The following is a 26,720-nucleotide window of genomic DNA, read 5'->3' on the forward strand; positions in this document are numbered from 1 at the left end:
ACGATCAAGACAAAATAACTAGTTTCTGACAGAACTATTTTCTTTATTATATTAGCCATTATAAAATGATCAAGAGATTTTTCAATTCGATATCTGAGGGTGGAAAATGAAGCCTGAAATTGAGAGTATCTTGCAAAATGCAGCAGAGTTGCACATGAGAGTGCAATAATCTCACAGTAGATGCACATGCAGACTCGCAAGTAATTCCTTACACATGTAAAATGATTGCAGCTTTAATATGCTATGGACTGAAGGTACGCCAAAATGGATTGTTGTTGAATGAATTGTGAAAATGTTGGATAGAACAATGTAAAAAGCATGCTTTTGCATAATATGTGGTGAAAATCGAGATTGTAAAGAAAAAAAATCTCATTTTTGAAAAAGCACCCAATGAAAAAAGCACCTTTAAAGGCTTTTAAAAAACAAAAATAAGCATTTTTTAAAAACACTACACACCACGTAGATGATAATTCCAAGATCCATAATGTAAGACTGTAATGTAAATATTCATTGAAAAACTAGATTAGCAAGTAAGGCCCTGTCTAGAACTAAATGATCATTTTTATTACTAAATAACAACTTCCATTCCTATTTTTTGCAATATGAATGAATTTAAGAACACCTTGGCATTTTAATTCAAAACTATTATGATTGTGCTAAAATTAAAACATACTGAACATTATTATTATTTTTCTTTTTTTTATAAGACAGAAACTCTTTCTATAGATAATGGAAGCGTCACCTCTAACTATATCACAGTTAAACTTCAGGAAGGCCACAAATACTTGGGGGGGGAAAAATAAGTTTTTTTTCCCCTCAAATTTATTTTATTGAATTTATATATATACATGCACAGTCAACCATACTTAAAGGAATACCATTGTTCCAGCCAACTCTACTCATTTAAATAGGATATTCTAGAAAAAGGAGAATTATTCATTCTTAAAAGTTAAATTTTTAGTTTTTATGGTATCTAATGTTTAATATGATTTAATTAAATGAACTCAATTTTATGATCAATAAACAAATATAATTAAAGCTGTCAATGTTAATATCATAAAATATAAATGTCATATAAAGTTATGTAGAAATAAATCAATGCTAATTAGAAGCATAACATAGGTACTAAATTATTTCATTACTTTCGAAAAAATCTGTAATTGAAGACTGTTTTGATGCCAGTATAATTCAACAAAAATCTATTTTCTCTTTCTATTAAGACTTTCATTATTTGAGCATTCCTTTTGAATGCTTTCAGAAATCTCTTTTATCCTCAAAACTTTAAGAATTCCAAAATAATCAGCAATTAAAGCTTAGGATCTTTTGCTTCTAAGACTTCTATTTTTTCTATCGATAATCTTAAATCCTTCTTTTTCTAGCAAGCTACTCAGAGTTATTCACTAGAGTAAGGAATGATTATTCTACTTCAGAGAAAAACTGCACACTAGTTTTAAACTTTTTCTTATCAAAGCTAAATTAGTGTACAACAGGGGAAAAGGTTTTGGCTGCAAAACTAATCACTCTGTGCCTTCCTACAGTCTAAATATGTGAATCTAGGAGATGTAAAACCCCCTTGCTTATCTGAGATCCACATATTTTATTTATCTTCTTCACTGGAAAACGAAACTTCCATTCTAGCTGGTGAAACATTTCTTAAAAGATAAGTAATTTTTCACATTTTCATTTCAGTAAATCTTCTTTATGCAACTAAGTGAGGAATGGTAACAAGAAATAACCGTTTAAACAAGTAAATAACATTAGTTTTATAAAAAATTGTTTGTGTTATGAAATTTTATTCGTATAAGCGGACTATACGATATGGAATTAAGTGTGGGGGGGGGGGCGACTGTGTATATATATATATATATATAGAGAGAGAGAGATTTAATGAAACATATTTACTAACTCTATATTAAAGAAATGAGTTCATATATTATGATAAATAAAAACACATACACACAAAGGGAAAAACATATTAATGCTGAAAAAAGCTTTTCAATTGTTGCAAAAAATATTAGATCTTCAAGTTATTCCATTTCAAATTAATTTATTTTATCCCGACTTATAGAACATTTTTGTTAAATTACTTGTTTTTTTCAGATTGATAAAATCTCTTGCCTTCTTCGAGGAGAATACCTTGAATTTATTATATATTAGCAAAGTGATAATATAGGTATAGTTATGAAAATTGATTCAATTGTTCTATTGAAGGAGTTTTGAAATTTTGGTTCTGTAAGTTATGGATCTAAACTAAATATAGGGAAGCTTAAGCTGATAAGAATTAGGGTAATCTTACACTAACTATGTTATTAATTAAATTAAATTTTTATTCCTAAATTTTTAGGAATTTGCTGAAATATCTAATATTTCCAGAAGTTTTATTATTAACACCACTTTTAACAAGTAATTAAAGTTAATAATGTGTTACATGTAACAAATGTGTAAAGAGAAAAAAAGAAAGAAATGCTCATGGTGCTTTAAATTAAAATTATTATATACAAGTATTTATTAAAACAGTATAATTCTAAATATAAACATCTCCAGAGTTATTCAATGAAACAGATGCTGAGAAAACAACAACAAAGGAGTTTGTATTTACATAACAGAATTTCCTGAGGCTATGATTATCTAAGATGACCGACGTCACATGAAAGCAAGCAAGCTGCTGGCATATGCCATGGGTTTCACGTTTGGATGAGGCTGAAATAATAATAAAAAATATAGATAATTAACATCGAACAAGACAAAGAAAATTATTACAATTATAATTACGGGGCTGTTACTGGAGTAAAACTCCAAAATTAGTTGCTCTTTAGCTGTTCAAATATGAAAAATAGTCTCAAAAATAGTTTCTAGATGCATAAAATAGTTGCCAAAATAGTCTCCCCTTTTAATATATTTTTACAATCATTCATATTTTAATATAACATAATCCAAAGAAATAAATAATTTACATTACAGATAGATGCTCATACAAAAATATATGTGATAATAATCCAATTTAAAATATGCATAAGCATTAAACTCAATCTGTTAAAGATGTATTAGATGTCCTGATATGCAGATGTTCTCTAAAAACAAGATATTATATATATAAAAAAAAAATTTAAAAAAATTACATGGTATACATAGTATGTGCTGCAAAAACAAATCAAACAGCAACATTTGCATAGTTGGTTATATCAAGAGGTTTTAAAGCAGCTTGAAACCAAATTAAAAAAATTGTTTATTCAACAAAATTTCCAATAAAAAAAAAAAATGTGTAATTTTTTTATTACTGGATGCAATAAATTACACCATTTTAAAACACCTAATTTTAAGAGGAAAAATAAAAAAAAAATAGGTAAAATAATATAAATATTTTTGAGCTGAAAATATTTAAAAAAGTCATATTTTTAAAATTCTAGTTCTCCAGAATTATTCTAACAACTCTGTTGCAGTTCTTTCATTCAAATTTTTTAATAAATTAATACAAAAATAAAAATTAAAAAAAAAAAGTATTAAGAATAATTTTTTTTTAATGTATAAAACTATCTCTTGATTAGCTAAATTAGTAATTCTGTGCAAGCATTTTTCAAATCATTTTTTAAAAAAAAGCAGCCAGCATTTAGCATTTTTAAAAAAAAAAAAAAAAAAAAAAAAAGCAGCCAGCATCTGAAAAATTCTAAAAGAAAAAAAAAAGTTAAATAAAATACTAATCAAAGCAGTAACATTTGGAAAATAACAAACCAATATGAAGGGATCCAAACTTTGCTTTCTAAACTATTAATACTCTATTTTTTAGATTGAGGCTACTCTGCACATATAAAAACCAAATATGACTAAATAGTAGGTATGTTTATTCAGGGAAAGTACATTTCTGTGCCTGATTTTGTAGCTTAATTTATAATTAAATAATTAGCATATTAGATTTCGCTTTGTTAAATCATTATTATTGGCATTTAATCTGTAAAAATGTAATAATTAGAAATAAAGTTATTCAATGTGATACCCTTTTTATTGTGAACACTGTAGCTGTAGTACTTCATTAACAATAACTTTTATTATTTATAATTAAATATACATGAAATGCGGCTTACTTAAATTTCTTTTTAATTGTTAGATTATCAAAAAACAAGCTTAACTATCATATTGTAGACAGGACTAAATAAAAAATAAAAAAAGTGAATTTATTCTTTTTTTTCATAATTAATTGGTAACAAAAGTATACATTTTTCATAACTGATTGCAAAATAGTCGTTTTTTAATATATTTTAGCAAAAAATAGTTATCCATGTCACCTTTTCTTCAAAATAGTTTTAGTTGCCAATAGTAGCTCTCCAATAATATATAGAAATAATAAAAATAGTTTACATATATGTTGGCTTGCTTCTACAAACTTTAAAAAGATAAAACCAGTACACCCAAATTTTTTTATACTTTTGACATAAATTCTTTCACATAAAAAAGCATGGGAGAGGGACATTTTTGCTGTCTTTTAAAATTTTCTAAAATAGTTTAAAGGTTAGACTAAATATATAATAATGGATTTTGAGTAAATTTCACTTTCTCACAGTTATTTAAGCAGAATACAGCAAGGCATATATTTATTATATATATATATATATACAGTAGGGAACCGATTATCCGGAACGATCGGGACCATCGCTATTCCAGATAACTGATTGTTCCGGTTTTCTGATTCGCTACAAAAAGCGGTTTTTTTATTGTTAAACCCAACAAAAATTAGAAAAATATTTAGAAATAATCTTAAAAAAAAGAAAAAACGATGAAGTAATACACTAATGATTATTTCTAAAATGATGGTAAGGTAAACATCTTTCAAAAAAGAAAGAAAAATCCAAAAATCTTATGAGTAAGAAATTTTTTTTTTTTTTTTTAAATAGCGGGAAAATTTATCGAATTTCGTTCCGGTTTTTCGGTTTTCTGATTTCCGGATAACGGGTTCTGTACTGTATATATATATATATGTAGTCTCTTATTTCCTTAAATTGAAATTTTATAGCTCTGATCATTTTTGGAAATACACAGATGAATACAAAAATAAAAATTTAAAGAAAAAAAAAATACTTACAACAGCAGTGTATGTAACAAAGTTGGGCTTCATATCTTTTCCTTTTAGGGTAATAAAGGCTCCTTTGTTTCCCATTGTATCACTAAAAATATGAAATAAATTAAAGATTTATTTTTCTCATAGATCAATATCATAATTTAACATAACACTCTACTTTGCAATTTAAATGCTCAACACCACTAATAAAATCTAAAGAAAAAAGTGAAAAACAAAAATGTTGCCAAAACAGATGCAAGTAAAAATGTTTTACTGAACTATACTCAGTTATGCATAGGGGCATACACTTATTGAAATTTTCAGCAATGTATGACAAGTCTTCTACTTTTGATCCAGCCTATTCCTGCCTAAGTTACTATCTTAGATTAGTGCGCTTTTTATCCTCAAGGGACAGTCAATGTTTGAAAATTTTACCGCAGCCTACAAGTTTATTACTTTTATTTAACAATTTTAATTAAATAGTGTTTAAACATATCTCCAAATAAAGTTACATGAGCAGTATTGGTGCAGCTTTGGGTAACATTTCTCAGCTCCAGGTTATACTCTTGTCCATAGAAAGTATGAACCCAAGAGAAACACAGTAAATAAAATGGAAATAATTCAATGTTCCTTGCATGCCCTGCTACTATTTCATATACAAACCAGTACCACAGGTAGGGGATCACTACTTCAGACTTTCATATTCAAGGATTGTGCACAGATTAAACAAACAATTTTACACCTGTTTTTCTTGCTAACACAACTCTAAAACAGCACATTTTTTTTACATGACATAATAAAAAAAGCAACAAAAAAAAATCAACTAAAAGATATATTAAAGGATTTTATAATTGGAATGGTAGACAAAAAGAAATGAAAACACAGATTAAAAAGAAGTTAGTAAACTTCTATGATGCAACAGCTTCGTCCGAGTTTTTTTAAACTCTACCCCGTATTATGTACACACTTTACATATTGTTAGTGATATAAGAATTACAACCTCCAAAACAAAAATATCACCAAGAACAATTTCAAATATGATTAAATACAAGGACTCAGGTTCACAAAATGACTTATGCAATTACTATGTTCAGCTATACACTTGAAATTATTCAATTTAATAAATTGTAAAATAAAATAAGCTTATGTCTAAAAGATAGCTATTGCACATAAAAAAAATTAAAATATAAATAGGAGAGTAAAAAAAATAAATATTATACCAGTAATTAGGTGCAGAAAAAACAGTAATGCACTTTCCATTGTGCGTTACTTCATATCCTTCAGCTTTAACTTCATGACTACGTATAATATAGTCTAATTTATTTTTATCAAGGAACTCTTTTGTAACATCTGGGCCAAATTGAACTCCTACACCCCTTTTACTAGGTGAAATACCAGGCTGGGGTTGAGGATCAGACCAGAGTAACTCACACATTAGTCCTGAAATGAAAATCTGTAGTTATACATACACTTGAAATATATTGTGCCATTATTCTAAAAGCAAGTAAAAAAATAAAATACCATTTGTAAAAAGGTATCAGATGTAAAAACAATATATAAAAATATTTACATAAATATGTAGCTGTACATTCTTCTGAATTTTTCACAGGATGGTATGAATTTAAAGTGACAGCAAAACTTAATTGTCTTTATGTATTTTATTATTATTATATTTTTGACGTGCTTAAATTTTATAAAATTTAAATTAAATATCAAATTAAATTACCAGCATATTTTTGAATATAATTACTTTTAAGGATCTAAATTTTTTATACAAATAGATGAAGTGAAAAATTATCAAAAGTCAAAAGCACTGTCAAAAAGTACAGTTCAAAATAGAGGTAAAACACACTGCTTTAGGGACAGGTGTGAGTCTTCACTGTTATGATATGTAGATTTTTGACTTGTAATTTAGCTCTTAAATGTAAGTAAAAAAAAAATCTACATTATTAAAATGATAAAGTTAAACTTTTAGCGAACAAGGCCCAATCATGTAGCAAATTGGACCAAACAGATTTTAAACAAGTACAAAAGGTGTTCAAAAATTGCTAAAATAAAAGGTAACACATTTTGGAATTACCTTTTTCAGGAGGTTGCCTATTTCTGTCAACTTTGCGAATGTCAGTTAGTGTCACTCCAGGCTCTGAGAACAATCCACCATGCATTACCTACAATAAAAAATTTAGCAATATAAATCAACAATACTCCATATAATAATCAAGCTAGTTATACACCTATAAAAGATAGCATGTTAACAATAAATATTCTTATTGAAGTAAAACTAAATCACTAATTTGTTAGGTTGCTTGGAAAGTATTTTTTTTTTTAAATAAAAGATTATTTTCATATAGTGAATAAGTGTTCATTGAACTTTTATTGCCTATTCTGGTTTTACATACATAAAAGTCTTGTTCTTCTTTGGATAAAACTTATCTGGGAGATTTGTGGCTTTTCCATTCGAAGTTAATGTTTTACCATCCATCTAAACAAATTTGCACACACCAGAACAAATAATCACCAGATGGTGTCAGATCTGGAGAATACGCTAGGTGTGGAAGTACACCCCATCCATTACCAAACTTGTACTAAGTCTTGCATTATCTTGGTGGAACACTACACTTTTTTTCTATTGAACAATTCTGTCCTTTTCTCTTTAAGAGAATAATTAAATTTGCCCAGCTGTACACTTCAGAATTGACCATTGTGTAGTCCGATAGAAGAAAAAAAAAGAAAAAAGATTCCACCCTTTTTTGATGAATATTGGCTTTCAGTGTTTTGAGTTGATTCATTTTTACTCCATGATCTCTTGTGTTTAACACTGTTGTTGTAGACAATCTATTTTTCATCCCCAGTGATGATACACTTCAAAAATTTATAATTTTCTTGATTTTGAGAAGCAAATTCTTGACATCAATGCAACACCATGAATTTCTTTCCACAAGACCATGAGAAACTCATGTGTGTAGCATTGAAATGAAACCCATGTGTTTCAAATGATCAAGAGCATCAATAAATTTAATCTCTCAGCAATCTCAGAAGTTGTTATTCGCCAATTTGCATTAATCCTTGACTTCATTGTATTGTCATCAGCTTTGACAGGCCTCCCAGATTGTAGTGCATCTTCATCTAAATTGTCTGATGGAAACTAAGCAAACCAGTTTTGGAATTAGTGTTCTGTCAACACATCTTCTCCATACACATCGGATTTTTTCTTAGTTTAAAAGCATTTTTACTTTTTCGATAGTAATATGGTGGGAGGGCAGTTTTTCACTCTCCATATTTGAAAAAGTACGAAATAAAAACTATTAAATAGAAACAATAAAAACTTTCCACAAGTAGGCCTTGCTAAATCAGCTGTCAAACTAACGATTATGTGGCTTGAGTGTGAAATTAGCTGTGAAAAAAAAATAAATACAATTATGTCCTCTGTTGGGGAAAAATATATTTACTTTTCAAACAGCCTAATATGACTTATTTCTTTAAGAGTAAAAAAGTTCAAGTCTTTCAAAATTATAGATTTTAAAACTATTCTTCAAAAATTAGAGAGTATTCTACAAGTCAAGAATTACAGATTAAATTGACTCATATATATGTAAGGGTGACAAAATCTTAAGAGAAGCCAACAAAAACGCTTTTCAATGTCAAACAATATTATATATATTTGCTAAGCATTATTTACATATTTAATTGACATGAGAAAATTTCCAGTAAACAGAAAATACCCTTTTTCTTACCTGTTAATTTTGAAATTTCACATCCGAGATACTTAATATTACATCTAGAATTATAGTAATAATAAAAATTTCAAAAAACTATGTTTTTCAGTGGACTAAAAGCAAAAAATAATTTATTATCGTCACACCTAAAACAAAACAAAAAAGTAGGTGCATCACTTTTAAAAGACATGGGATTCCTTACGGTGATAAAAGTTTATTACAAAAAGAATGCAACTTATGTTATTCATCATGTGTGATAAAATAGAAATATTTTAACCTTTATATTACACATACAAACTGAAGTTTCTAAATATCAACTTGTTGTGCTACTTGAGGAAAATTATGCAAAAAGAGCAATAAAATGTTTAAGTAAATAGAATTCAAAAAAGTATGTCACTAAAGTAAGGTTCTTATCAACATTATAAATAAAAAACAGTTATTGTAATTTTTTAATCAGGCAAATAGTAAACCAAATTAAATTTTAAATATGAATAAGATTAAGTGAAAAATTATTCAGCGACTTAAATACACCAGATACTCTAATATTTCAGAAATACAGAATGCATAGTTAATACTTACCAAAACTCTATTGTTTAGTAGATGGCACAATGGCAACCAGTTATATACTTCAGTGAAGAGTTCTGACATTTGGGATGAATATTTGATTATGTTAAAGATATTCCAATAAAAAATATATATTTGATTATATAACTATATTTGTAATCGCTATATTTTACGGACGATTATTTAGCCCAAGCAAAACTTTATGTTAAATCAAATAAATGCCTCATTTATATTAAACTGTCTAAGTCTAAAAAAGATGAAATAGCATCCATTACCAATTGAAAATGAGAATAGAGAGTGTGTATAGAGAATTATGATTTTTACAGGCATGAAAGTGGTCGAAAACAAAAAAAGCTGAACTTTTAGAATGCAGGGGGGGGGGGGTGTTCTATATAATACTGTGATATCGAGGAGATATATAAAAAAGCAACTTTTAACTCGACCAGGAGATTTTTATTTAGTATTTAAAGTGACAAAAGCATTTTGAAAATTAAATTAAATTCTTTTAACAAATATGATTTTAAAATTTGGTTCACTACCATATTAAAGAAAATTAAGCAATTAAAGGAAGTCGCAGCTTAATTGTAATTTTAAATTAATTACTGGTCAATCACTTTAAATAAAAACAGTGGCCAACTTTCATCTTAATAGCCTCTGATAGATTGTTACTAACAATTTTAGTCATTTTGACCAATCAAACTTTAATTTATTTTTGTCAGTATTATCAAATGTATGGACTTAGCGTTTGTCTTTTAAATTAACTACTATCGTTAAAATAAATTCAGTTTACTCATAGCTGCTTACTTGTTTTTAAAATCGCGTGACTAGGAATCGCGATAATGGATTTTAAAATCGTGTGAATAAGAATCAAAATGTTGGATTTTAAAATCGCGTGAATAGGAATCGCGATGCTGGATTTTAAAGCCGTGTGAATATGAATAACGATATTGGATTTTAAAAGCACGAAAATACAAATTTCGATAGTGAATTTTTAAATCGCGTAAATGAGAATCACGATGCATAATTTGTAGGTCCGGCGAATACTTATAGCAACGAGTAATATTTAAACCGTGTATAAATACGAAAATCGATGCTTGATATTACAACCGCGCGGTAACGCATCGCGATATTGAATTTTAAAAATATGTGAATCGTGATATTTGGTTTTTTTTAAAACGCTTAAATACAAATCGCGATATTGGATTTTTAAATTGCGAGTACGATTTTTAAATCGCATAAAAACAAATTGCTTCAAGAAAATTTCAAATGAGTTAAATGCGAAAATTGATGATTTACATAAAAATCGTCTGAATAAGAATCGCAATTTTAGCTGATTCCGACGCAGTTCCTAATATTTAAAATTTTGAAAATCAGCCAAACAAAAGAAATCAAATATCAGCAGCCAACACGAAACTTAGAATTCTTTTTTCCAATCATTAGCGGCCGACTATCCATCGTACGGTTTGGGTTTCTCTTATTAGACTAACCAAAAGTATTTGGAACAGGGTCGGAAAATTTTAAAATTTGGAGAAAAAAGCGGATTTCCGTTTTTTTGCGGCAGTCTTTCATCCCCGTATTTTAAGTCATGAATGAACCCTTAAAAACATTTTAAAATTTTAAGATAGAATACGCACACTGAAAGTTAACAGAGAAAAGTATAAAAAAAAATAGGCCCTCTTCTATTCACAACTACCTAAGAAACTTAGTATTTCAAATACAGTGAAAATCCGATCTTACATATTCCGCCAGACTATCATTAAAAAAACACGCGAAGCAGGTATAACGTAAAATTGGGGTAAAATAATAATAATAAAGTATATTCCCTAAAAATTGACACTTATCAAAAGAATTACTAGAAAAAATGTATAATCTTCACATGTCTTTTGTTTTGAGATACAATTTCAATAATACCCCTAGCTAAAGTGTACTTTTTCAGTGTTTCATGCTTTCAAACTCTTGATCAGTTGTGGTTTTTTTTTCTCTTCTTCATCGTTCTCATCGAGGACAGCGATTAAATCAGATATTGAAAAGTAATTGTATGAGTGTTGCAACGGACATGCGCGACAACTTTGGAGGATCTTCAGACATGCAACTTTATTCGGAAGAGTCAATATTCTCGTTAGGAACTGAAAAGTAAATAACCCCAAGAAGTTTAATTAAACCCAATCATATTGCATTTCAATGGACACCGTAGAAATCAACTTCAAAGCTTTCTGAATTTTTTTTTTTTTTTTGCTTTCGAAATACACCATCCTTCATTTCTTTAATCATTAAATCACAGTTACTTAACTAGTTTTGTTAAAATCAAGATATGATAGTTAAAATTATTGAAGCTATGAATCTGAGTATTAGGAAATAAAAGTTAAACGTTTGAACAAAATTAAATATTAATGCAAATGAATTTCTTAAGAGCCTACTATTGACTTCTTACAACTTGTCTCATAATCACTGCCCTTAACTTATACCTCAACAACTATTAAAAATGGTACAAAAAAATGGTTAATACCCCTTTTTAACAAAATTTTAAAAATATATATTAAGGATGTAAATATAAATTCAAAGAACCTAAGAATCTTGTAAATTTTTTTAATAATAATCATATACGTTTCAATGCAGGACTGTTTTCACTTAAGTGAAATAGGCTCCCAATAAAACCTGCCATTGCAAATGGAGAAGGCAAAAATGGGGAAAGCTAAAGCGGGTATCTCACATTTCGACTTAAATAATCCTAAATCTTCATATTTGTGCAGTTAATTAACAAACATTGAGTCGTTTTGCATTAATGAATTATCTTGTGTAACATACATCTTTAATTATAAAGGAGAGTGCACAGGAAATGGACATTTGTCTTATCAAAATATTTTGTCATTCTAACTACTTTTTAACCACATTAGACAGGATAGTCAGAACTTGGGATTCTACTGTACTTATATCTATTTTAATTTTTCAAAACATAATGAATAAAAAGGATATTTAGCCTTTACTTCTCCTTCAAAGCCATACATCTGATTCATAGTTTGACTCTCGTGATTGCCTAAAAATAAAATCTTAATAAATACAAAACTAAAATTCAGTAAATATGATAATGCAGACCATTACAAAGGCATCTTACCTCGTGACATAAAGAAATGATTTGGAAACAATAGTTTAAAACCAAATAAGGTAAAAATGCATTCAACAGAAAATGAGCCTCTATCAACAAAATCACCATTGAATAACTTAATAAAATTAAGGAAAACACAGTATCTTGAGTTTTTTTTAAAAAACTGATTCGATATTCTTTATGCTGAAAAAAGAGCAGTGAAAGATTTATACTGTTTACAACATTCCTATTTTGAACATACAAAGTTAGCAACATGAAAGAGAAAAAAAATAAATCCACAAAATTTTACAAAATAATAAAAATGGCATAACTACTGATTAATCTCAAATGTCTTATACATTAAGAACTTTTGTGGTTTTTGAAATCAATAAATTACAAAAGCTATATTACCCTAATATAGCTTTTGTAATTAAATTTAAATTAACTGCAGCCCTTTTTTATTTATGATTATATCTTAAATGAATAACATTTATTATTCCAATTAAATGCTTTTATTACTTTTAAAATATATATTTCTGAATAAGAATAATTCAGTTTAGATGGTTAATTCATATGTAAACTAAGACTATAACTGCTATTGCAATAAATAATTGTTACAAGGATACATAAGGATTTGTTTCTGATGGCAAACCATTCATTTCAAAAATATTCATTAAGTCATAAAACTGGCCATGAATATCTCCACAAACAGTAAACTTGTCATTCTAAAAATAAAATGAAATGTGATAAATATTTTATAATTACAATTAACAAGTACGATACTTATTGATTGAAAAAAATAGATTTAAGTTAAAAGCATTTTGCTCAATGTACAAAAACAAATTTTTGTCATTCTCAAATCAATCCTTAATCATGATTGCTGACTACAGGATCGAATGTAAACAAACTGGCAATTGGAATTTTAAAAACATTTTAATTTATAAGCATTGTCCTATAATTATATCAATTGATAAGCTATATTTTTATGACAAACTTGATTGGAAAGGGTAGGAATAAACAGAATTTTTAATTCAAAACTCGGCATTAACACCTGCTGCAGTCGAACAAAATCCAATTTTTCAATTAAATTTTGGAAAAAGTTGCCCAGCAGCTGATTTTTTTAAATTGATTTTTTACTACTTAATCTACAAAATTCTTTTTGTTATATCTATCGGGAAAGTATCATAGAATAAACACATGCACTCAAGAAGAAAAAAAATCCCAGATTTTTCAAGACTGATTTTATAAAATATCCTTGCTTTTTGCAGCTGATGGAATAAATTTTATAGTTGATTGTTTTTAGAGTGAAAATATACTTAAAACGTTTACTTGTTATTGAAGTTGAATAAACAATTTTTTAATATAGTTATTACAAATATAATAATTAAACTTTAATTAGATATTTATTGATACAAATTGGGCTAATTTTTCCAAATTCATACCAATTTGGAAGAAAATGTTTTGACAATCAAACTCACACTTAAAGTCTTACTCCTTTCCATAATTTTTAACAGTATTTGAATGAATTCAATGTTATTACTCTGATTTTTTCTCAGACTGATAAAATTAACTGTGTTTTACTTATTGCAAGGGTGATTGTGAGCCTAAGTCAAAATTCCGGAAAATTTCTTGAGTTAAAAAAAAACAAAAAACAGCTTAAATTGAAAAAAATTTAAACAAGGTTTTTTTCCTATATTTCTTAGTTTACTTAAAATTTTACACATACCTATACCATTTACACATAGCTAGGATGACCTGGAGAAGTAATTAAAATTTACAAATATGTCTTTCTTTCTTGAGTTTATGATTATAACAACTATTTACTGATAAAAAATTAATATTAATCATGAATATAAGCTTATAAAGTATCTCTCTGGCACTCCCTTACAAACAAATAAAATAAACTGTGTTTTTAAGTTCCACCTTAGAAAATTTGATTTCCGGAAACTTCTGTAAAAAATGATATTTTGAAACGTCTGGACCTTCGATCTCCGGAAACTTCCAGATCACTGTTAGCGAAAATTCCGGAAATCCGGATTTTTTGCGGAGCACAATCACCCCTGCTTATTGTGTGACCACCCTGTTATTAGTGACATTGTCATTAGTGTAAAAATGATTAAATAAACAAAAATAAATGAAGTTTTTTTCTTATTTTGTTGGAATAAAAATTTTATTTCATTAACAGCCGTTTTTTCAAACTTCATAATTTTTTCTTTATAATTAATTTCACTAATTTAATTTTAAATTCATATATTTCACTACTATTCCTTGACAAAACATCTTTCGGAACATTACAGCAGCTTTTAAAAATGTTAAGCAAGCTGTCAATCAAAATCTTTTAAGTTGAAATGATTTTCAGATTTTTCTGCTATCAGAAAACTAGACAAAAATTAAAGCTGCTTTTCAAAGATTATCACGGTATATGGAAGAATGTTTTTTAATGAAATTATTGCACCATTTTCAACAGTTACTTATAGTCGTTAAATTAAGTTTTATCTTTATCCAGCACTCAGTGCGATGATGATGGGCAAAATACCGAATTAAGAAAAGTCTCAGTTTTGTAAAAATGAAAAGAATTTGCAATTTGATTTTTTAATATTTCAATGATGCATTATCTGGGCTCAAAAAGAAAATATCAAAGTAAAATTTTTTTTGCCGAACTGGAGATTATCAAAAGTTAATTTATTTATATATTTGTCCAATCTGAAGCACAGAAAATAGTTTAAGGCTCAATGACTAATATACTAGAATCGCTTCAAATTTTAGACACTTAAACTATGGCTTATTTTCTTAAATGGCAGAAGAAAAACACTTCAAATTAAGAACTTAAGTAATTAAATGAGAGGTTTGCTTTTAATATTTTAAGAATGAAAACTGAAGATTTATGAAAATGATTCCAGTGACATACCAGATTCGTAACAGAGGTGGTGCGGGTATTGTATGAAAAAAATATTACTATTAGAGCTTCCAGTGTACAAAAATATAAAATTACAATGTAGAAAGACACAGTACGAGTTTAGAATTAAAAATTGTGTTAATCTCTAGCCTTTCCAATCAAATTTATCATGAAAATTATAGCTTATTAATTGATTTAATAGGACAATGATTATTAATAAAAAACAGGACAAGTATACGGGAGAAAAGCATAGTTTGTGGGAAAAATACTCTTCTTTTATTCAAAGGTTTACTTTATGACTGTTCGCAGATTACTAAGAAGTATAAAAAAAGTAAATATTGAGAAAAAACTAATACAAACAGTTGAAAGAAACCATAGTAAATATTTCATTTGAAAAACATAAAAATGAATAATTAGCAAATGACTTAAGGAATTCAATATAGTATTTTAAATGATTTAAGCTATGTTTTTTTTTTGCCTTTAAATGATTTAATCCTCTTACATACATTTCCTAAGTATTTCAATATAAATTTAGAAAGAAAAATTGCAAACAAATAAATAATTGAAAATCTGTAAAGGCTCTGATTCAAGCAACAAAATAAGTTATCAGCTATTTACCTCAGGTATTTGAACCTCAACCATTGTAGGCATCTTTTCAAACAGAGTTTTGACATCAAGTAAGATCTATAAACACACATAATAATTAAGATTAGATTTAAAAAACAAAAGAAAATTTAAAATCATAAGTCTTATCAAAAATTTAACTGCACTGCAAAAAAGTACAATTGCATATAGACATAAACTAGTAGAGATTTTATCAACTTTTACTTTATTATTAATTCTATCCTATTGGAGGAATTTTGCATAATCTAAATATTTGTTAAAAGGTATAGTTTCATTTAAATATGTATCCTATGAAATAAAATAATTATATTAAATAATAATTATATTTAAAAGACAGGGAAAAAATGATAGTACATCTTATTTTATATCAAATTTCAAAGTTGTGGTTTTCGTATTGAAAATATTAAATATTATCTAAATAAATAATGTTATCGTTAACACATCACATTTAGCAGCTTTCAGAACTTCACCAGACATCAGACTCGAGGGTAAATTATTTTGGATAACAGTGTGGAGTGAATAATTTCGTCTCGATCCTGGCATAAGTCAGCAGTAGCAAACCAATACAATTTCAGAGAGCCTCAGATTCTTAGTTTGGAGTTATCACTTAAGTCTAACAGTATTATTTTTTTGATTTTTTATTAAAGCACTAAAAAAATAAAATTTATGCAGACTCTTTTTTTTCTGCTCTTGGGTAAAATGCTAATTTTGCACAAAAAATATTGGCGCAAGGGCAAAATAGCAGCATTAAAATAAACTTTAATTTGTCTCTAAATATTAAATTTTGTTTTAACAAAACATAATAAAAATACCCTGTACAATTGAACTTGACTGAATGTCTTTGATTACCTGATAAGCATAACGCCGGTGCAACTTTTTACCCTCCTTAAATGTTTCCATTAGACTCTTCATGAAATCTAATGTTACTTTTCCATCTTCCAATTTAGGACCATTATAACAGTCCTCAATAGCTAAAAGAAAAAGAAATCTGTGAGAAAATACACTATTTTAACAAGTTTGCTTTGGCTTTCAGAATAATTATAATTAATCTGAGACCAGCTTTGAAACTTCTTGGTACATTTACAGTAAAAGGTCACTTTTAGACAGATAAGAGGAGAAAATGCTACCAGCAAAAGCGCGTCTCTTTTTTTTACGCACAGATTAATGTTTTTATACTTGTTTATTTGGACTCCAAAACAGCTAGAATAATTTACTTAAAATTTCACAAACCATTTTAAGATAAGCATGATAGCAAATTTTCAACATTGAAATCGAAAAAGTATGAAAAAACTGTTTCAAAAAAATCCTTTTTTACTCATAATCTCTTAAATTAAATATGTTATGATTAAAAACCCCATTCTAGTGTTCATTATTTTTAAAACACTAATATTCATTTACTTTCTTCAGAGAAATATTATATTAAAATATAATAGCAACAAGATTTGATAGTTAAAAATCTATATAAGTTTCTTGAATTACTAAATCAAACAAAGGTTATGCATAATTTTTAGATACAAAATATATTCAAATTCATTAATACAGTTTAGGATGCTATTATAATATCATACCGACCAATCACAGCAGATTTTCAGTAGTTTCAAAAAATATTTACTCCAGTACTAGCAAATATAATGCATTAATATTATAAATCAGAATTTGGAAGGATCTTGGCCATTACTATATTTAAATAACCTTATTTTGGGCTCGGCAAGCAAGGATAGTCCACCTTTCTCATATAACTCCCGTTTACAGCAAAAACTGAAAGCTTACAGATTTCAGGCCTTCCAGCCAATGTCTTGATGGGGTAGCAATTGGTGTCATATTATTTGGCGACATCTTTAGTCAGTTAACAATAACAATTGGCATCTTACGCTGAAGGTAATACATTTTTAATGTGCAAAAAAACAGAAGGAATCCTTGTTGCAAAAATTTTTAACAGAGCGATATCTATAAAAATTGTTTTACTAAAAAATTTTCTGCTTTAATTTATAACAAGAAAAACTATTTTGCTCAACGTCAAAAGATGGAGAATATGTATCATTAACTGAATTTAATAAAGCACACATTAAGCATCATAATAAGTAAATAATTTCGAACAAAAATATTTTAATTTTAAGATTTCTAAGGGGCACCCTTACCAGAAAAATAAACTGACAAATAAAATGTAAAAACAAATCACTCTAATTTTGACAAAAAATGTTCAAAGAACAAAAGTTTTTTTCCTCCTCCAACCTACTCTGAAACTCTCCCCTTCTCTCTCAACACCAGATGTTCTAAAAAATATCCAATCTTTAAGAACTAATTCCTCCAATTTCGTTATTGTTTTTGGAATAAAACACAGTATTATTTAATAAGGTATTGCCGAAAATATAGATTTTATTTTAGCAGCTGTTGTGTTACAGTTTTTTTTAAATCAAAAAGCTGCACCTAATTTTAAAAAGAAAAAAAAAACTAAAATCAAATGATTTAAGTGTTTAAGAAACTTAAAAAAAAAAAATTTCCTCTAAAAAAATAGATTCCCGAAATCCTAACTAGATTTTAGTTAGGATTGCATTATTATGTGTATTATCATTCTGAATTGTTAGGTGCACTCTACCATTTATAAAAGTATATAAAACAAAGAAAAGAAAAAAGCATTTTAAAAAAGTAGAAAATTAAAAAACACAAATAAAATTAAATTATTTAACAATGAAAATATATAGTTTTGTCATCAGTTTATATATCAGCAGATAATGTGCTTTTTAATATCGCATTAATATAGTTAAAGCAAGCAAAATATATCACACACCAGTAAATGAACACATATCCAATGCTCTACGTAAGTATTTTTAGAAAGGCAGCATGCCCTTTGACCCATATAAATGTGCCTTCCCTGCCCTTTTTGTGAAAATAAGCACCCCTCCTTTAAAAACATTGCCTTTTTATTTTATTTTTACATGAAAAGTTTTTTTTTTAACCACCTACTTTAATAAAAGAAAAAGCCCCTCTTCTCCTTCGCACCAGGTAATGTGATATGCAACAAATTTTAACACAGCTTATAATAAAATTATTCATAAAAATTAACATAAACAAACAGTACTATAAACTATTGGATGAAAACTACATTTTATTGAATAATATTAACAAAATATTAGCAATACAAGTAAGGCAATTTAAAATTAAATAAGCAATTTTTAATGTGGATATGAATATACTAGGTGCAAAGAATGTTAATGGGACTTTTGTTTAAAAGCAAAAACATAATGAATTATGCCTTTTCTCAACTTAAATATGAACACACACTTGTTTGTATTTTAAAATTCTACTCAACACATTTAGCATGTTATGTTTTAAGAGCAGCTAGTAGGTTTTGCATCTATTTATGTGAATAAAAAAAACTAAATTAATGTTTGATAAATAACAAATTTAACTAATATTGTTTAAAACCATTATTTATTTGTTCAATGAAGAAAAAGACAAGGTCCCTTCATTTCTCCCATAGTAAGACTCTTTAATCTAACAACAGTAATAAACTTACTCATACATTCTAAATTTAAAGTCTCGGCAACTGATTTTTTATTATCTTCCACAGATACTGTTTTTAAAAAAAAAAATCGAAATTTCTTTCAAACTTATTAAAAAAATCTTAGAGCTATTTTCCAAAAATATTAAGATATAGAAACAAATTTTAAATTCACACATTTTATAAGAAATACATCATTCCTCTTTTTAAATATTACGCAATTTGTAGAATATTTCCATAATATTATTAGTGTCACAGAATTTTTTTCCCCTTAAATAATGCAAAAATTTTTTAAGCTAATTTCAACACATTCATGTAAAAAGCAAGAGTATAGAGTTTATTTATACAGTAGGGAACAGATTATCCGGAACGATCGGGACCATCGCTATTCCGGATAACTGATTTTTTCGGTTTTCTGAATCGCTACAAAAAGCCGTTTTTTTTATTGTTAAACCCAACTAAAAAAAAGTAATATTTGGAAATAATCTTAAAAAGAAGAAAAAACGAAGTAATACATTAATGATTATTTCCAAAATGATAGTAAGGTAAACATCTTTCCAAAAAGAAAGAAAAATCCTAAAATCTTATAAGGAAAAAAAAAAATATGTTTTTTTTTTAAATGGTGGGAAAATTTATCGAATTACGTTCCGGTTTTTTGGTTTTCTGATTTCCGGATAACGGGTTCTGTACTGTACTTGAACATTATATTACAGAACCTTTGATTGCATAAGCAAAAATATAAATATTTAAAATAAAGAGAATGACAAAAAAATTGGAAGATCAGTTGCGCTAAATAATGAAAGGAAAAGTAATTTGTCATCTATGTTTAAATAGACAAAATTAAACATATAAACTAGAGGGGAACACACTTACTCATCGTTTCTAAATTCAAAGAGTCAGCAACAGATTTTTTGGTTTCTTCCACAGAAATAGCATTTTCAAATGCTTTTCTTTTTACTATTTTAGAACATTCTAAGAATTTAGTTTTTGCATCTTTATCATTTGGCCTTGCAGTGGTTACCTTAAAAAAAAATTATACATTATAATAAGGTACCACCACATTATCTATTAAATAACAAAGCATAGAAATTAAGCCAAGGCTGTAAAATTTTATATTTTAGAGAAATTTATATCATGGTTTACAGAATTGAACTATGAATTATTATTATACATATATATTAGAATACATACATACATTAGAAATGAGATTTGATCTCAGGATCAATGATCTTTACACACAATTCCTCGAAATTTTCGAAAAAAATCTCATGCCCTGCTCCAATTTTGTAGACCTAGGAGGTTGATACAAAGAACCCAGAAAACAATAAGTCTTGTGTATATTGATGAATTATGAAACTGTACATCTGTAGGCCACATTGCAATGCTGCACTAGCACACAATTATATAAAAAGTGTTTAGAAAGATTACACAGTAAAACAGTGTAATTAAAATTTTTGAGCAAAAAATGTAAAAAAATAGTCAAATTTTCCTAACATCATTGGACAAAGAATTTTAATGTATAATATTTGACGTACGTGGAATTCTTGGATAAGATTTAAACCATAAAGCACACTTTGAAATCATTTGTTTTGCACTCTATATATTAACTCATTTTACCAAAAATTTTTTCAACACAATTAAATGTCACATAAAGGATCAAAATTCCAAAATAAGTTAAGACAATGTTTCTGACACAGGCAAAGTTAACATAAAAACAGGGATGCCAAATGCTCCAATTTCTGAAAAATATTTCATATAGAGGTATATAACTTAACACCAACATTTGCAGAAAAATTTAGTTGATGTTAACATTTAAAAGGTTCACAATGAGGTCACTGAAAGAAAGTGGAGATTTATATGATTTTTGGAATTATATCTACACAGAGGTAGGTAAAATAACTTTAAATGATATTTACTTATCCAAGAACCATACATTAAAACTTAAACTATGTTATCACTAGAAAAAAAAAACATAAAGCAAGCAAGTTGTCCTCTCTATAAAAATACAGTCCCTCTTTTTAACAGCTCGCCACATTTATAAATAAAATAAAATTACGAAATAACATCTCAGTAAAAAAAAAAACTAGAATTAAGGGAAAATGGTTAAAAACATGAAATAAAAAAATATAAATGAATTTATAATTAAAATTTGAAAGAGACTTATTTTTCTTTACACATAAAAATACCATAAGATGTTAATAACAAATTTAATGAGTGTTATTAATTTTTAAAACTATTTCTTTGGTACAGTACATTCCCATATCCTCTATTTTTATGTTTCAGGCCATAGTATTATCAACATAACAATGAAAATGTTTCTTAACTTACAGCTTTGAAATCCTTCAAAGCCTCCTTGAATTTCCCAAGGGACATATATGCAGCAGCTCTTCTGTAATAGCCCTAATTAAAAAAATAAATAAATAGAAAAATTTAAATTTTTAAGCATATGTGATATAAACTGAAAATTATATAACATTTTAAGATTGAAATGGAGAAACATACAGTCAATATCTAACGATAACTTGAAATACACTATAGTAACAAAAAAAAATTTTTTTTTATCGTTACAAGGAAAGTATGCATCTCGAACATTTCTATTAAAACAAAGTTTAGCAGAAATTAAAAAACATGTTTCAAAACCTTGGATAGGGTATATATTAGTTGCCTAAGCTGCCTAAAGGGTAAAATCTGCCCAATAATGTTTCAGTTCATTTACATTCAACGAGCAAAAACTATCTAGCTGATGTGTATTCATAGTGAAACGGTTAGGCTGTTCGCCTTTTACCAGAGAGGTACGGAGTTCAAATCCCAGCTGAGAGGATTGAATTTTATCTCTAATTTTCTTTTCTAAAAAATGTTGGCGACTTTTTAATATGTTTTTTTTTTTTTTCAATTTATAATTTGTTAATTTAAAGTACTTTTTTTTCTAAAAATATAAAAAATAAATAGATAATTTTGAAAAAAATTTGTAATTTTAAACTTGTATAAAAATTTTGTAAATTTTTAAAAATGATAGAAATTTTATATTTTAACTAAAGTACATGGATAATTTAAAAAATTTATAATTTAAGATTTTGTTATTGTTCCATACATTTTAATTAAAAAATAAAATAAATAAAATTCTACTCATTTTTCTGCTTTTAAAAATTGAAAAAATTAATTCAAATTGAAAAATGATAATTTATAAATTGAATAAAACACACTAAATAGTCATCAATCTTTTTCAGAAAAGAAAATTAGAGATGAAAATCAACTGTCTCAGCTATTATTCGAACTCTGGACCTCTCTTGAAGAAGGTGGACAGCCTAAATGCTAGGTTTAAAGTAAATAAACTGAAATTTTAATGGGGCTTTTTTTTTTTTTTTAACTCTAATAGTATACAACTTGGCAGATTCTAATTCTGGAAGCAAGGTTTTTAAACAGGTTTTTTCAGTTAAAGCTTTTTTATATTTATAACAGTGATACAGGCTATACTGTTAAGCTATACTAAAAAAAGAGAAAAAAACCTTAAAATTATTTAATAGCAAAATGAACAATGGAATTCTTAGAACAGGAAGTAGCCTCAAATAGTAACCTATCTTACACAATGAGTCACAAGATTAACGTAATTAACAAACATTTGGACCAGGGTTGGTATTATCCCATTGTTAATTAAGTGATAAGAACATAAATAATACCCTAAAATATTTTAGTTATCTATTTCATATTAATTTTATATAAATGAAATATGCATGTAATTGTAATAGCAATGATTTTAAATCCATGTTAAAATATATAAATGATTTTGTAAATCCAATTCTTTCAATATATTATAAAATTACTTTAGTTTTAATTAGGATTGGGTGATACATCGATGCATCGGAAAATATCGATGGTATACAATCATCGCCGATCCAATGTTTGGATTGGCGATTTTTCGCACCATCGAAAATTGCGACATACTAAAATGTGTACAATGTTTTCCGACGAGTCTTTGACATCCATGATTACACACGCAATATTGAACAGTGTTCCTGATAGCACATCGATGTCTGCAAGTTCGCAAGAAGAGCATTCTCCTCCGTAAGTGTACAGAGGTAGTTGCGGCAATGATTGTTATCTTTCCTCGTTACATCATAACTCAATGTTTTGCTTACATGATGAATCCCCATGTGTTTGAGAATCGGAGTGTTGTTAAATCTCTCAGTTATGAAAGTGTTTTCTTTTAATTGTGCAAATCCTGTTGATATTTTCACCATCAATTTTTCATTTAGGGTGTGAAGAAAAATTTTCAAACATTTATGAGGGAACTGACAATCATTTAACAGACTGGAAATAACTTACAAAAATTCAATTTTCTTCGAGCTTAGTCAATAAAAGGAAGCTATTCTTAGGGTATAAATATTTAACAAACAAATTAAGTATACCAGGGAAAACAAGTCAAAATTTAATTATACAGTAGTGAACCGATTATCTGGAACGGTCGGGATCATCGCTATTCCGGATAACTGATTTTTCCGGTTTTCTGAATCGCTACAAAAAGCAGTTTTTTTATTGTTAAACTCAACTAAAAAAAAAATTGGAAATAATCTTAAAAAGAAGATAAAACGATGAAGTAATACACTAACGATACTTTTCAAAATGATGGTAAGGTAAACATCTTTAAAAAAAGAAAGAAAAATCGTAAAATTTTATGAGGAAAAAAATTTTTTTTTAAAAAAAATGGCGAGAATATTTATCGAATTTTGTTCCGGTTTTCTGATTTCCGGATAACGGGTTCTGTACCATATATAATAAAGAAAAATGGATATTTTCAAACATATAATCATGGTACAATTTAACTACTTATTTCATGTAATTAAAACGTATTCCATCCATAAAGATATTAAATTATATTTAACCATCCTGATTTAAGCAAATGGAAAATATATATTTTTTTGTAATTTAAACATAAAACATATTTACGGAAAACATTTTTATTTAAAGAAACTAAATCAATAGGAAAACTTATGAAGATACCTTAACATAGGAAGAATCTAATTCAATAGCTTTTGAAGCATCTGTAAGGGCATAACCGAAACATTCAGTTTTAAGGTACGCAAAACTGCGATTTCCATAATATACTGCTACATTTGGGTTATGTTGAATTGCTTCAGAATAGGTTTCGATTGCTTTATCAAAATCTTTATCTAAAAAATAAGGTCAATTTATTAAACCAAGAAAAGAAAAAGAACATATAAACTTATTCAGGTTGAAACTAATAAAGAACATTAAATATGACACTAACTTTTTATCGATGTAAAAATTGCGATTAATATACAAAAACTATTAATTAGAAGATAAAATTAAAATAATATCAGTGGTGATTTTCAAAATTAGTCACATAAGATAATTTTCAACAGCTACAACTAAGGCTTAACCAGAGCAGTTCAATATTTACAACTAGGATGCAGAACCTATGGCCCACAGGCCAAAAGTGGCCTCCAAAACCTTTTAATTTTATCCCTAAACTATTCAAATTATTAATAAAAATATGATTTTTCCTGCCTTCATCTGTAACAGAAATTTATGATTCTTTTTTGCAACTATTCTTTAAATATCAAGTATCAAAATATGAAAATATATATATATATGTTTCAAAATTCTAGCAAGTCATCTCAATCTAATGCTGTGTAAGAAAGAAATTTGTTTTTTGAACAGTTAAAGCTAACTTTTAGGATAAATGTATATAAATTCATGTTTGCTTTGTTGTTGTTTGCTAATAAATATATAATAATTTGCTTTTCAATTTAATAAGTTTATTTGTTTACATTATTATTATTACCTATAACTATTTTTATGTAATTACGCTTATATTTAATTACTTATAAATTTGTAAAACATATTTACTTTAGAACAGAATCTAAATATTATACACATTTTTGTAATTATAGCACTATGCTAATGTTGGTTTCAAATACTATATTTTGTAGTTATTGTGGCCCCCAGCCTGAATCTGGCTGTGTGTCCCTGATTTACAGGATACTTTGTCAGTTTGTTGACACAAGCAATAAACTCGCTAATACAAAGTTAACCGACACAAGTAAATTGATTTTATTTTTAAGATGACAGCTATTTTTTCAAAAAATAGGTAAAATTACTGTGGCTGGCAAAACGGAAAAGTTTTATTTTCAGTAACTGAAAGACTATAACTTGAAATTAAATAGTGGAAAATCAATTTATTAACTTAATTCAAATCTAATTTTTAAAATACACTTAATACATTGTTTGAATTGATTTAATAAAACAAAAGTCAGAAATTACACAAACAATGCCAATAGAATCTGAAACAAACTATTAATAACTATCTTTATTTAATGGCTATGTTACATAACAACTTTGACTAGTAATGATTTAATTAATTAGTTAACAAAATTAAGTGTAAATAGTATATGTTGCAGAACATCTTTTGAATATATTAAAACTGGAGATAGACAATTTACCTTAATGTCAAATAACAATGAAAAACTATTCAACAACAAAATAGATTAATTAGCTTGACACCAGCATTAAGGTAACTACAAAATAAGCTTGTTGATTGGTTAAATTATAAATAATTAGTTAAAGGTAAAATTTGAAACTGAAAGAGGATCCAAATATACATTGAATCACTTTAATTATTGAAAGTGACAGAAAATATTCCTATATATCATATATAAAACATCTCATGTACACCAATTAGCAATGAAGGAATAAATAACATGATTAGCTAGATAAGACATTGATGTTTTGCAATAAAATGGGATACGATCGAAGAAAAGCATGAATCATGAACTATTAGTAAAGTCATAATTTGAAAGGAGTGAAAACATGGCTTGAATTTTGCTAATACATAATTGCTGAGACAACCGGTGCTATTACCGGCATGGTTTACTTACTTTTAAAATAAACATTTGCTTTTTCTTTCAGTTCTTCAGCTTTATTTTTAGCATCATCTGTAACCGACATGATTACGATGCTGATTGTGCGAATTTCAAATTGTTATTGATTAAATTATTAAAGAATACATCTACAATAATTAGGCAGAAGGGTGAAAATCACCACATGCCAATGCCATATTGTGATTGCAGGATTGCCAGCCAGAATATACCTAATTATGCAGCTGGAGATCAACCCCCTTAGTAAAATTGTATGTTCGATTTAAACTTTTTAAACTTTAAAGAATCTTTTTCTACAAACAATATTCAGCAAATATCAAATAATACGAACTAATTCTAAAGATATAACTTGCAACAGTCGATAATAATACTTCAGTGGAAAGAAAAAGT

The 26,720-nt window shown here is 27.2% G+C and overlaps 1 protein-coding gene across 1 annotated transcript; it reads right to left on the reverse strand.

Annotated features, from left to right (window-relative positions):
* Window positions 1–2,476: 2,476 nt before the first annotated feature.
* Window positions 2,477–26,535, reverse strand: PpD3 (protein phosphatase D3). The gene is made up of 14 exons (XM_071177432.2): window positions 26,331–26,535; window positions 24,433–24,602; window positions 21,763–21,834; window positions 20,308–20,455; window positions 16,782–16,903; window positions 15,927–15,992; window positions 13,039–13,137; window positions 12,443–12,548; window positions 12,300–12,364; window positions 9,346–9,423; window positions 7,131–7,218; window positions 6,271–6,490; window positions 5,075–5,156; window positions 2,477–2,700 (listed from the first exon to the last, which is right to left on the reverse strand). Exons 1-14 carry the CDS (start codon window positions 26,398–26,400, stop codon window positions 2,644–2,646), a joined length of 1,443 nt encoding a protein of 480 aa, XP_071033533.1. The 5' UTR covers window positions 26,401–26,535; the 3' UTR covers window positions 2,477–2,643.
* Between the last annotated feature and the right edge of the window lie 185 nt (window positions 26,536–26,720).

Source organism: Parasteatoda tepidariorum, chromosome 2 (genome assembly GCF_982258835.1).
Source record: "Parasteatoda tepidariorum strain Cologne lab strain chromosome 2, Ptep-v5.0, whole genome shotgun sequence".
In the NCBI taxonomy this organism is placed as follows: Eukaryota; Metazoa; Arthropoda; class Arachnida; order Araneae; family Theridiidae; genus Parasteatoda; species Parasteatoda tepidariorum.